This window comes from Argopecten irradians, chromosome 2, assembly GCF_041381155.1.
Source record: "Argopecten irradians isolate NY chromosome 2, Ai_NY, whole genome shotgun sequence".
Classification (NCBI taxonomy): Eukaryota; Metazoa; Mollusca; class Bivalvia; order Pectinida; family Pectinidae; genus Argopecten; species Argopecten irradians.
In genome coordinates, this window is record NC_091135.1 from 31,741,147 (window position 1) to 31,756,093 (window position 14,947).

The window sequence follows — 14,947 nt, forward strand, 5'->3', positions numbered from 1 at the left end:
GTATAACTACAAAATAATTTTAGTACAACCCGAACAACTTCCGGTTGGGAGAAGTCTGTTTTCAACACAATCACAACATATGGGAAGATGTCGTCCTTCTCAGATAGCAGCCTCAGCAAGAAATTAAACGAACTTAACAACACCCAGCAGAGCATCCAGACGCTGTCTCTTTGGCTGATTCACCACCGGAAACATTCAAAAACTATTGTGCAAGTATGGCAAAGAGAAATGCAGAAAGGTGTGTATCATGTCATTCTCTCGGTAGACCACATGCAAACAGCCAGGTGTACAAGTAAACTATCACTATGATATCAGATAACTTGATATTGATAGGTTCATTGCTCAGTATGCAACACGTAAACATACGACATATTTCATTTGGACAGGTTAATTCAATGTTTGTTTAGAGATGAAACAATAGTATCCATAATCACAGGTGCTTCAGAAGAAGTTTAAAAGACACAGTTTTGATAATTATAAAAAATCTTATTATTGTGTTACTGTACTGTATCCTTTATATGTTTAAAATCTGATAATAAATATATATTTCAGAGTCAGAACTTCGAGCACTTGTACTTTAATAAATATATTTACCAAAATTATATTAATAATGTTTAATTTGCTTTCAAGTTAATTAATTATAAAAATAAGTTTTAATTTTATACACATATTGTGTTTTGAAATTAAAAAATTGTGAAGTGCTTTTCAATGCCAAACCTGTACCATTGATTGTCATTTAAATATATAATTTGCTAACCCATTATGATGTGACTGTACAGTACTTGGTGTGTTCTAATCTCATATTACAAATACCGTATAAATGTGCTTATATACATCTGATTGTGTGACTTAACCCTAAAGGCATAAACTGACATCTTGTTATTAACAATGTCACAGATAAATGTAGAGCAAGAAAGGAACAAGGAAGTTAAGTTTATCAATTTAGTATATATGTATGCACATGCAAGCCGACTTCAGTCCATATCATGCATATTTGCCAACCCTCCCTATTTTGGAGGGAGACTCCCGAATTTGAACCCCCATTTTAGGCCATTTTAGCAAGTCTAAATTCTTTGATATTCAAAATGTCAAAAATCTGACTATACCATCAGAAAGAACTGGTCAGTATATGCAAAAATCAATCTTTATTTTCTTCATAGGGGGTTACAAAGTAGACTTTCTTGAGGTTAAAAGTTTAAACACAAAAAGTTGGCAATTCAAGTATGCCATATTAGCCCTGCAGGTAGGACATTATAATCATATAGTTGTATGCATACCTGCTATCCCCATTGCATGATTGGAAAAGGTCAATTAATTTGGGATCTTATCTTTTTAGGTCATCTGACCCGAAGGGTCAGGATGACCTATAGTCATCATGATTTGTCCGTCGACTTCCGCCGTGCGCCGTCCGTCGTGCGTAAACTTTTTCCTTTAAAACGCTACTCCTCCTTAACTGCTAAGCGGATGTCATCCATATTTGGTGTGAAACATTATTGGGGAAGGACAATCATATTTTATATAATGAGCTTGGTCCGACTCCTATGGGCTGAGGGATGGGGCCCCAAAAGGGCAAATTTTCACTATTTTAGCTTTAAAAACCTACTCCTCCTTCATCCTTGGATGGATTTCATCCATATTTAGTGTGAAACATCATTTGGGATGGACAATCATATTTTATATAAATGAGCCTGGTCTGACCCCTAGGGGCTGAGGGGTGGGGCCCCAAAAAGGCAAATTTTCTAAATTTTAGCTTTAAAATCCTACTCCTCCTTCATCCTTGGATGGATTTCATCCATATTTGGTGTGAAACATCATTGGGGACGGACAATCATATTTTATATAAATGAACGTGGTCCAAGCCATAGGGGCTGAGGGGTGTGGCCTCAAAGGGCAAATTTTCTTAATTTTAGCTTTAAAATCCTTCTCCTCCTTCATCCTTGGATGGATTTCATCCATATTTGGTGTGAAACATCATTGGGGAAGGACAATCATATTATAAATGAGCCTGGTCCGACCCCTAGGGGCTGAGGGGTGGGGCCCCAAATGGGGAAATATTCTTAATTTTAGCTTTAAAATCCTACTCCTCCTCCATCCTTGGATGAATTTTATCCATATTTGGTGTGAAACATCATTGGGGAAACACAATTATATTTTATATAAATGAGTCTGGTCTGAACCCTAGGAACTGAGGGGTGGGGCCCCAAAAGGGCAAATTTTCTTAATTTTAGCTGGCCGACTTCCTGTTTTAAGGTTTTAGTCTCCGATCTCAATGATAATTGGTCTATAGGGGTTTTAATTGATGCCGAACAACATGCAAACATTTTCGTAAAGATTTTGGTATTCCAAGATGGCCGCTGGCCCACTTCCTGTTTTAAGGTTTCAGTCTCCGATCTCAATGAAAATTGGTCTATAGGGGTTTTAATTGATGCCAAACAACATGCAAACATTTTCGTAAAGATTTTGGTGTTCCAAGATGGCCGTTGGCCCACTTCCTGTTTTAAGGTTTCAGTCTCCGATCTCAATGAAAATTGGTCTGTAGGGGTTTTAATTGATGCCGAACGACATGCAAACATTTTCGTAAAGATTTTGGTATTCCAAGATGGCCGCATGCCCACTTCCTGTTTTAAGGTTTCAGTCTCCGATCTCAATGAAAATTGGTCTATAGTGGTTTTAATTGATTCAGAAGGGGGAACTTTAGGTAAGGACAATCATTTTCCTAAAGGACCGAGGTAAGACCCATGGGGATAGTATGACCGAGGTCCAAAATGGGAGCTTTGCTGAAATTTGGCTTTAAAATCTGACTCCTCCTTATATTAATCCTTGAATGGGTTTCAACCATATTTGGATGAAGGGCTACCAAGTTTGTTCAACAAATGACATTTACCTTTTTCAGAAACTTAAGGAGTTCCTTGTATTGTTTATATTAATCGTTAACCAATACTTTATACTGTGACTTTGTTGTTTTGTGCCATGAGTCAGATGACCGTTAAGGCTCATGGGCCTCTTGTCTATTTTTCCGAACTGATTTTTTTCTCCTTAATGCATATTTTCATTTGACACAACCTCGCTTTAGGCCATATGTTGATCAACCAATTAAATGTTCCTGTGATGAAGGTAGACTCTGTTTCTGTCCCCTAGTCAGAACACACCATATGCATAGTCTATAAAAGTTCTAGATTTTGCTCCTGCTTATTTATATATTATTGCTCTGCATAAATGGAGTTGGATGACTGCAGGTTTGCACACTTTCAGTATAATGTGGTCAAGTTTAATTTGATACATGCTTGTTCTGTGTCCTTGGCGTCCATGCTTCAGTGAGATAGCACTAAAAATGCAAATTAAAGTTTGATCAACTACAAATTAAGAGACAAAACACAGACATATTGCAGTTTCCAAAAGTATGCACACACTTCATCTGTGTTAATTAATTTATGTCAATTTGTAGGCATTTCTAATCCACCTAGGTGACACAGATGCCTTAAACACTTCCTATTGATTGAAATGCTCTTACTTGAATGATGTTTTAGAATAAATTTTGTTTGGAATTTCCTATTTCTATAACAAAAACAGTAGGGTGAGATGTAAAACGATACAGCGATATACAACATGTTTGCGTATCGATATTCGATACACCGGTGACAACCGAAACATATCGGTATATGGATATATTGATCCAGCCCTATAAACTAATAAAACCCAAACTCATATATTTTTTTTTTTTTTTCAGTCAAGTCGAGTATGCGACTAACCTACATGTACCTAGCCAATGATGTTATACAGAACAGCAAGAAGAAAGGCCCTGAATTGACCAAGGACTTTGCTACAGTACTACCGGATGCCTATGCAGTAGCCACAAAGTATGTATGTCAAGACAGAGTTATCTTCCCATTAAATTTCTGTCACTTATATGCTTTAATCATGAGCGCTTTGGCCGAAGCAAAATGTGGATGTTTTTATAGGGGGCATTTTACCCTTTTTTATGTGGTGTCCTTTTTACTGCGAAAATTTCCCTTGTCTGTAATATTATGTGTATATGAAGCTCATACTTAAAGGTATATTATGTAATAATGTCATGAAATATTTACATATGCAAATAATGAAATTAAACACTCTTAAAAAGTAACCACATTTACAGTTAAACACTCTTAAAAAGTAACCACATTTACAGTTACTGTATGTGTGACAACTTCTATCTGCATGGAAAGACTGAAACCCCAACCAAATTAAAGGAGTCAATTAATTAAAGTAATAAGCAAAACATATCTCTTGACCTCTGCATTATATACTCCTAATTAGATATCACAGGTATTGAAGTCAATGGTTCTAAATAGACAACAGGCAGGAAGTAGGTGTTTTTGAGATTTATTATGGTAGTAGTCTACTAGTTTGGCCCATGTTGGGCTTCATCAGTTATTGTAGTCGGTTTTAAAGAAAGTTTATTATTTCTTCCAGAGATGCTGATGAAAAGACAAAAAAGTCGTTGGAAAGAATTTTAAATATTTGGCAAGAAAGAGGTGTTTATGACAAGAATTTTGTCTCCAAGATAAAACAAGATACAAGTAAGTTGATATCTATGGCTGTTATACTTAATTATGAGCTGGCATGATGATGCTTAATCAACTTTGGTGACTACTAAATACTACATGATTTGTCTGCTACTATATATACTAGCAGTCTAAGAGGATATTTTTCCTAGAATTTATTGTTGCTGAATATAGAATATTTAAGAAAAAAGGACAAATGTGTCCAGTATAACTTGAGTACACTAATAATTCTCTGTAATTAATATGCATGCCCCAAAATAGGGATCGCTTATCTGGGAACCAAATGTTAGTTGTGGATTATAAAATCTTTTGAAAAAAAAGTAGCTATATATTTTAACTCTGTACTCACGGCACAGTAAATGCATATGCCTTCTTTCTTCTGAAATTCATTATGATGCCATATAACACAAATTTCATGTAATATGGGATATAATGTTGATATGTTATAAGTATCACACAGTTGTAAAACATTGTTTAAATTATGGGATGGAGGGAAGGGGGTATATCACTTCATCTCCTTCCCAAGAAGAGGGAATTCGAAGGAGCACACATATGAGAAGAGGCACTTTAATACGGCGGTTTCGAGATCCCAAAACGACGTGGGTAAAGTACTATTTACCGTTGATTAGTCCCACCTTCCGGTGATTATGACGTCGTCATTTGACGTGATTTTTGTGACGTCATAATCACCGGAAGGTGAGACTAATCAACGGTAAATAGGACTTTACCCACGTCGTTTTGGGATCTCGAAACCCCCATATTATTACATATACAGAGAATACATTTACCCTAGTAATTTGATTTTTTTTATCAAATAGCTCCTCAGTGTCTCATAGATCGTATCATGACATGTATATGCTCAGGTTGTCTGTGAAAACTGGGTACCTGGTAGGTATAAATCTAGTTTGATACTTTAAAATTAATTTCCAAAAGCTTCATGTACATAATATATTAATTACTATGTTCTTGATTTATTTATTAGGGTTTAGCTAGAGGTTTATAATCCAGATGTAACGGTTTATAAATTTATGCCTTAAATTCTCTTCAGATCTGGCAAAGAGTGATACCCAGCCAGGAGAAAAGACAAAAAAGAAGGTTGACGAATATGTAGCTACAAAGCCTAAACATCACAAGTCAAAAACTAAACATCGCGACCGTGAACCAGGTAAGGCCAGATGTAGAGAATGAAAAAACTGTGATATTTGTAGTACAGGTAAGACCAGATGTAGAGACTGGAAAAACTGTGATATTTGTAGTAAAACTGTGGTAGAACAGGCACTTTAATATAAAACCTGTGATATTTGTAGTGAAAACTGTGGTAGAACTGGTACAGAGGTATAAACCCTGTGATATTTGTAGGTAAAACTGTGGTAGAACAGGCACTTTAATATAAAACCTGTGATATTTGTAGTGAAACTGTGGTAGAACTGGTACAGAGGTATAAACCCTGTGATATTTGTAGGTAAAAATATGGTAAAATTGGTACAGAGGTATAAACTGGTACAGAGGTATAAACCCTGTGATATTTGTAGGTAAAACTGTGGTAAAATTGGTACAGAGGTATAAACCCTGTGATATTTGTAGGTACAGAGGTATAAACCCTGTATAAACCCTGTGATATTTGTAGGTAAAACTGTGTTAGAATTGGTACTTTTATATAAATCCTGTGATGTTTGTAGTAAAAGCTGTACCGGAGCCTGTCGCACCTGTAGTACCAGTCAAAAAGAAAAAGAAAGAAGATGACCTGAGTCTAATAGAGGAGATAGAAGCCATGCCCAATGATCCCACAAGTAATGCTGGTGATGTAAGTTTGATTTACTTTGATGTATCATGACTGATGTCATATCACTGTCAATGTAATTATAAGGTACTTGATATTTTATAGACTGATTAGAATTTTGATGAAACCGGGTTTGTAGCTTTCTATTTCTACATTTAATTTGTGAACCAACATTCACCCAAGATTTCATTGGTAAAAATAGTCACATTGTCAAAAAATTATTAGAACTCTCGTGGCAGTTTAGACCTACTGTGAATTGGGATATTTTGGATGTTGTCAGTTTTTGGCTTATTTGTCATTTGACATGAAAGCACAAAATTTAAACGCACCAAAATTAAATCACCCTGTTCTGATACAAAAACACCGAATTTTCCGTCGCCAAAATATCCCAATTTACGGTATGGGTCACTCGTTCTGATTTTCCTAGACTTAAACTGGATATGTGTGATACCGCAGTTAGGAAACCAGCCAAATTACCTGTGTGGAACAGTGATGAAATGTTGGGTTAACATTTGTAATTTATATTTCAGTCAGAAGCATTGGTTAAGAGGCTGGCGGACCTAGAACATTCAGCTTCCAGTGACGCCGCAGTACGAGAAAAGATTGCAGCCCTTCCACCAGAAGTGTCTGATATACAACACCTGTCTAAGGTCCAAGGTAAGTTTCATTTCCTTTACTTTATAATATAAACTATGAAGCACAGTTTATAAGTATGTTTTACATTTTTTTCTTCTTAATTTATTCTTGCAGTCGATAGTAATAGATTTTTTTTTTTTTTTTTTTTTTTTTTAAACTTTTTAGAAATATTTAAGTTTGAAGTTGCTTAGTTCTTCTGTTCTTACCATTTATAATGAACACGTTTACTACAAATTCCTGGTTTATATGGAGACGGATTAACATAAGTGTAAACACTTGTTTCTGAATCCATTTCATGTTATACCTATTTGATTGTTTTTGTATTATATGACTTATAATGAATGAATAAAATAAATTTAAAGTTTACATTAAATTCATGGTTATAACATGCTTATTATCATTTCCTGTCATGGTTCCTATAGGATTATGTAATACATGTATAGTGAATTGTACTTATAGGAAAGTGATTTTGTTGGTTACTAGAGGTTTGTTATAACCATGTTTTACTGTAAAAATTATCTACCTATGTTTCTTGCTGTAAATAATGTGTACAAATTAAATTGACAGATAAGGAAGCTGCTATAAAACTAGCTAGTCAGGTAGAGGAAGCATGCATCCTCCTATCCGAGTACAACTTCAGACTAAATGCTGAATTAGAAGAGAGAAAGGCTGTTGGGAAAATGTTAAGAGATTTCATCATTTGCCAGAGAGAACAACTCCGTGAGGCAGAAAATAAAGTAGAGGTACAATGAATTTTAAATTGATTGTCTCCCTTTGTCCATACATCCTGTTTCCATGCTTGTTAAAAGGGGTTGTGCCCCTTGTCTAAAAGTCATATTTCAGTCACAGTGAGTGTGGTTTGTGTCAAAGGCTTTTGATATTCATTAATATAATTCAGTATTGGAACCTAAATACCAAACCTGATAGGGCATCCAAGATTTTGGAGCCATATCAATGCTTCTTCACAAGTCTTTAGACTTACAACAAAGCCATCCAACTACCTCTGAATTACCTGTAAATTACCTATACATGTCAATTATAAAGACTATGGGTGACTTATTCTTGTCTGTAGACTGCAGATTCTCTACACTATCAAAGCTTGCACATCTTAGTTCTTTGACCATTATCTGCTGATGTGATCACTAAGGAAGCGGACACATAAGCCTTTGTTTATTTCTTCTTTTAAGAGTTGTGTTCATGTTTCAATCAAATGTGTATGATGACCATTTAAAACAGCATTCTGATATTACAGTCATGAAATATTTAAAATATACCGTTATCCTTGCTATTTTGTCTGTGTTGTCACATGTCATCACAATTTCATTTTGAGCGTTTATGTCATACAGATATTTCTTGTATTCTTAATACAAATGTATATACTGAAGGTTTTCCGCAGAGTTCCCAAACGTTAAAGTATATCAGTATGGAAATAAAGTTATTCTAAACCCAGTTTATGTGTTGTAGGATTACAAATCGCGTTTAGAGAAAGTGACAAGTGTACGACTGGAGCTCTCCTCACACATACAGAACCTACCTGATCTGACATTGTTACCGGATGTTACTGGAGGGTTAGCTCCCCTTCCCTCCGCTGGCGATCTGTTCTCCCTGGATCAGAGACATTGATATAGGTATACAATCTTATTACTTTTCTGTGTGGTGCAAAGACATTGATGTCTTATAATTATTCTTTTTCATAAATCTGTGGTTTGCATTGTACTTAACTTCATACAGTAAAGCATGATTATAGCGAACATTACAGCAAATTCATGTTTATAATGTAGTAATTTCCATTTCCCACCATTTTAACTATAATGTATTTGTAATAATATTATGTGTATAACAAACTCTGTTGGTCCCAATTTGTTATAACCATATTTTTAGCCCACCATCATCAGATGGTGGGCTATTCAAATCGCCCTGCGTCCGTCGTCCGTCGTCCGTCTGTAAACAATGCTTGTTATCACTATTTCTTAAAAACTGCTGCAGGGATTTTGTTCAAACTTCACATGGAGGGTTCCCTTGGTCCATATTTGTGCCATACAGATTTTGAGGCTGATCGGAAAAACAAGATGGCCGCCAGGCAGCCATCTTTGATTTTGGCAGTTGAAGTTTGTTATTGATATTTCTTGAGAACTACCGAAGGGATTTTGTTCAAACTTCACATGGAGGTTACCCTTGGTCCCTAGTTGTGCCATACAGATTTTGAGGCTGATCGGAAAAACAAGATGGCCGCCAGGCAGCCATCTTTGATTTTGGCAGTTGAAGTTTGTTATCGATATTTCTTGAGAACTATAGTAGGGATTTTGTTCAAACTTCACATGGAGGTTACCCTTGGTCCCTAGTTGTGCCATACAGATTTTGAGGCTGATCAGAAAAACAAGATGGCCGCCAGGCAGCCATCTTTGATTTTGGCAGTTGAAGTTTGTTATCAATATTTCTTGAGAACTACTGAAGGGATTTTGTTCAAACTTCACATGGAGGTTACCCTTGGTCCCTAGTTGTGCCATACAGATTTTGAGGCTGATCGGAAAAACAAGATGGCCGCCAGGCAGCCATCTGTGATTTTGGCAGTTGAAGTTTGTTATCGATATTTCTTGAGAACTACTATAGGGATTTTGTTCAAACTTCACATGGAGGTTACCCTTGGTCCTTAGTTGTGCCATACAGATTTTGAGGCTGATCGGAAAAGCAAGATGGCCGCCGGGCAGCCATCTTTGATTTTGGCAGTTGAAGTTTGTTATCGATATTTCTTGAGAACTACTGAAGGAATTTTGTTCAAACTTCACATGAAGGTTACCCTTGGTCCCTTTTTGTGCCATACAGATTTTGAGGCTGAAAGGAAAAACAAGATGGCCGCCAGGTGGCCATCTTGGATTTTGATAGTTAAAGTTTGTTATGTCTATTTCTTAGATTATACTGAAAGGATCTGTCTCAAATTTCATATGTAGGTTCCCCTAGGGACCTAGTTGTGTATATTGCATTTTGGGACCGATCGGTTAACAAGATGGCCGCCTGGCAGCCATCTTGGATTTTGTTATTCAAAGTTTGTTATCGCTATTTCTCAGAAAGTACTGAAGGGATCTGTCTCAAAATTCATATGTAGGTTCCCCTAGGGCCCTAGTTGTGCATATTGTGATTTGGGACCGATTGGTCAACAAAATTGCTGCCAGGCAGCCATCTTGGATTTTTATATTCAAAGTTTGTTATCGCTATTTCTCAGAAAGTATTGAATGGATCTTTCCCAAATTTCACATGTAGGTTCCCCTAGGTCCCTAGTTGTGCATATTGTGATTTGGGACCGATTGATCAACAAGATGGCCGCCAAGGAGTCATCTTGGATTTTGAAAGTTTAAGTTTGTTACCGCTATTTCTCAAAAGGTACTGAAGCGATCTGTCTCAAATTTTATATGTAGTATGTTTGAAAAAGTTTAAAAAGTAGAGAAAAGATCCATCTTTCCTTTGTCAGATATAGATCATTCTTTGGTGGGCGCCAAGATCCCTCTGGGATCTCTTGTACTGTATATGATTTGATGGTCCCCAGAGGTTTGTTATAACCATGTTTTACTGTATATGATTTGTTGGTCCCCAGAGGTTGGTTATAACCATGTTTTACTGTATTATTTTTCACCATAGCAACCTTGATTTTATTCATCATTCTCCTTCCACTTCTTATTTAAAAACCCAATATATGTAACTAAAGATAAATTAAAATCAACTCCAGATATTGATACCATTTGCAAAGGTAGTTATAGGTAACTACAAAGGTATACCTGGAATATTTATTATGATTTATTTCAAGTATTGGTAAGTAATTGTTTAAACTGGATTCTTGCCAACATGCCTTGATTTTAAATAAGCCGCAATTAAAGTTACAATTTGTTGCCAAATAGAAATCGGAAGGTTCTTGACCAGTTCATAATGAAAGTTTAGAAAGACTATCCACATGGTCTTCCCAGCAACAACGTTCAAATGTCAGCTTTCATGTGAATGTAAATTTTGGTCAGACCAGTAGGTTAACCATTTAACATCACAAGGGCATTGATGGAGATGTACAAGTTTTAGTATGAACTGTAGCTTAATTCTGGTAATAAGATGACTTTGTTTCATTAGAGTTGTGTAATAGATACAATTTGATGTTGACTTTTTTTGTTTTCAGGGCCATTCCTGGATGCTTGTGGTGATTCTGTATAGATGGGAGAGTACATGTTTCGTTAGTGTGTATTGACTGGATATTCTAGAAAGCAAGTGCTTACAGTCGAATGTTACCCAACAGGGTTTGTACTGGACCAGAAACCAGACACTGATTTCTATTGTCTCAGAATTGTAAATGATTTACATTAACATATTTTCTGGATTCTAAAAATTCTCATTTGGAAAATGTGTATGACAAATGTTATAGTAAATGTGTTTAAAGAATTATGGTCATGGTATTTGACTTTGACTATCAAAAATTATGTATATGTGATACATGTTACATATTCTGATATTAATGTATCTGTACTTTGAACTTGTATTTTCAAATAGATCTACCTATATGTTGATTTTGGCAACTAAAAATGGTCTCACTCTGGTCATTTCCGTTAGTTGGAATAAAACAAAGGGAAGTAATTCTGATAGATTAAAAGGAGTATTTTTTAAATGATTCATTACTATGCTCAGACAAACTCTGTATGTGTACCTGATTGACAACCACTTAAAGTTCATATATGAAGAAAGATGATTTATAATAAAGTATTAATTGCCATTCATTAGCACACACCTAATGCATAGTAGTGGTATATAATATGGTGTAAATTTTATTGTTATCTCCAGCCTGTGTCGGTCCTGTACTTGGGCTCAAGTGCCATTTATGATATTTCTTATGGAACAAATTTTAATGTCTGATTTTTGTTTGAGATTTTAACCAGGTATAATTGTATTGTGTGGAGAATGTGTGTTTTTTTTTTTTTTTTTTTTTTTTGTAAATGTCTCTGTCTTTCCATTTTTAAAGGTTATTGCAAATGGTTTATATCACCTACTAAAGGACATAGCTTGGCATATTAACATTTTTACGGTGTGAAGTTACGAGTTCCCTATTGGGTACTGTAAACTAACTTGTTATTGCGTTGATTAGAAATTGTGAAAATTAATCAGTGCGAAAACTTCTAAATCACAAGCTCACAATAATGTCTGTTTGTCCTTTCCTCGATTCTCAACAAGAAGTCATTCTGCAACATTCTGGCCTTTAATCTAAATCAAAGTACACCTACAGTATGTAAGTACTTGTCTCGACTTTAATATGGTCATTTATTATATAATTAGCTCACCTGGTCCAAAGGAAACTAAGCATGACATAGCACTCACAATGCGATGGTAGCATCGTTATAGGATGGGGATTCAAAATTATACAAATGATAGGACTGACCCCCCGGGGGCCTGAAGGGTGGGGTCAAAAGGGGTCAAGTTGACTATTTCCTTATAAATGACTTCTTCTCTGCAACTAAAAATGGGATTACGCTCATAATGCAATGGTTACATCCTTATAGGGTTGGGATTCCAAATTGTGCAAATGATAGGGCTGACCCTCGGGGGCCTGAGGGGCAGGGTCAAAAGTGGTCAATTTCCATATAAATAACTTCTTCTCTGCAACTTAACATGGGATTACGTTCATAATGCAACGGTTACATCCTTATAGGGTTTGGATTCAAAATTTTGCAAATGATGGGGCTGAACCCCTGGGGGCCTGAGGGGTGGGTCAAAAGGGGTCAATTTAGCTGTTTCCATAAAAAACGACTTCTTCTCTGTAACTAAACATGGAAGAGCACTCATAATGCAATGATAGCATCCTTATAGGGTTGGGATTTGAATTTGTACAAATGATAAGGCTAACCCCCCAGGCCTTAGACGCCAATAGACGTGGGGTCAAAAAGGTCAATTAGGCTACTATTGTCATATAAATGACTTTGTCTCTGAAGCTACATATTGGATAGCATATTTGTATGATATCAATAGCATCATTGTATGGTTGTGATTCAAAATTAAACTTTGGGAGTCAAATTTACTAATTTTTCTAATTTCAGAATCTTTGTGATAATTACTACAAAAAAACAGGTGAGCGATACAGGCCCTCTGGGCCTCTTGTTTGATATGTCCTGTAAATGGTTTGACATTGTGAAATAAATGTTTTTTACTGAATAATGATCACATTTCATTTTGCACTGGACATACAAAGATACTCAGAGACTTGAGAAACTAACAGTATTCTTTTCTCGTTTTTAACTTCTTTTAAATATTGCTTACCAATGTATGCAGTTCATTCTGATATCTGATACCTTGTAGATATTTGGTTCGAAGATACCTTTGCTAAGTCTTTTTTTCCAACATACACATATATTTACATATGCCCCTATATATAATCAATGGGAGGGGAGTTGGGTTCAAATTAGTTTACATGTCTTTTGATCATTCTTTATTTTATGAATTATGAATTCATGAATTACTATAAACAGATATTTTGTCATGGGAGACCTACCGGTATATGTTGCGAAAGAAACAGGAACTTTGAATTGAGAATAAATTACACAGGTTTATTTTTAAAAATGCATTTACACTGTTAAATTTGATCACTAAAAAGTGCTATCATTCACAGTTAAAACATTTTCATGACTGAATACAAAAACACTTCATTGTATGTACGTAGTATAAATCTAGTCATACATTTTGTACATATCTATCATCATCCAATTCTACATGTGTTTGGTGTACAAATGTTCCTGTAGGATTTATATTTTGGGTTATCTGATTGATAACCTGGATTACAGTGGTATACAATTAATTGTCATATAAATGATGTCGGGTATGTGTTGCAGATATGTGTAATGTTACTAATCAGTGCTAATTGTTATCCCAGGAAAGATATTTTGTTGAATGCTTGGTTTAATCCACCACCATGGACTGTTCGGGCTATCATTGATTACAACTTATGTATGATATATTGATGGTTGAACATTGTATCAATTTTGATTTTTATCACATAATCCACCTGATATTCAGTGACTTCTCCAATGTAATATTTTGCATTTATCACTAGTGTAATATATTTTGGAACGTTTTCCATTGGCTTAAAATTAAATCCACACATATGTAACTATCAACAAAATGCCTCTGTCTCTGCATGATTTCAAACAGAATTTTTTTCAACATTCGACTAAATCATGAAAAAAATAACACAGATACAGATATTGGGACTTATAATTAAATTGTGATGTCTGCAGGATTCGAGAACATTTGTGTCAAAATGGTGACCTTCGCTGGATTCTTGCAACACATTTTGACATTCAGTTTCTTTGAAATGTAGGTTGCTATAAGTAGGTTGCTATAGTTATGTGATAAAATATCTTAAAGTGAGATTTGTGTAAATTTGTGAAATTAATTCATTTCGAAGTTTAAAGTTTTGATCGCCAAGACTCGCAACCAAAAAATTCATAAGCCTTGTTTCATAAGATCTCATATGATATGATGAAACACTCATTAAGATCCTAACAGTTATACAGATATATATAAGTTGCTGTAATAAAATGTAATACTTCCAAAGACTCTGATGTTTGAATATTTAACATCATAAAGTTTCAAACACACTGTTGAATTTGTTAGCACTTATTTTGTGATTAAAAATTGACAAATGATCATTTGTAGTCCTTGTTAGTTACTCTTGGGAGATGGACCTTGTTTGATTTGCTTGGTTCAAAAAGACAAACAAGTTGATAAAAGATGCAGAGAAGGCATCCTTGATTTCCTTGATTTACGATCACTAATCTACAGCCCTGGAATATGTCATGGCAAAACTAAAGGCTCTGTGAGACATCAGATGTGCAGGTCATTTGATCCTCTGATTTTCATTATAAAGAATCAAATAACAGTACACTGTATGACTTCTCTGCTGAGTGTTGCTCTCTGTAAAGGTCTCTGCAGGTCTGTGATTGTTTTTTTTTTCTCCTGTACTGCTATT

The 14,947-nt window shown here is 35.3% G+C and overlaps 1 protein-coding gene across 1 annotated transcript; it reads left to right on the forward strand.

Annotated features, from left to right (window-relative positions):
- Positions 1-43: 43 nt before the first annotated feature.
- Positions 44-14,625, forward strand: LOC138315151 (regulation of nuclear pre-mRNA domain-containing protein 1B-like). Its single transcript, XM_069255943.1, has 9 exons — positions 44-238; positions 3,728-3,857; positions 4,453-4,559; positions 5,593-5,709; positions 6,224-6,348; positions 6,855-6,981; positions 7,528-7,703; positions 8,425-8,588; positions 11,117-14,625. The coding sequence occupies exons 1-8, from the start codon at positions 88-90 to the stop codon at positions 8,581-8,583; spliced, it is 1,092 nt and encodes a 363-aa protein (XP_069112044.1). The 5' UTR covers positions 44-87; the 3' UTR covers positions 8,584-8,588; positions 11,117-14,625.
- Positions 14,626-14,947: the final 322 nt, after the last annotated feature.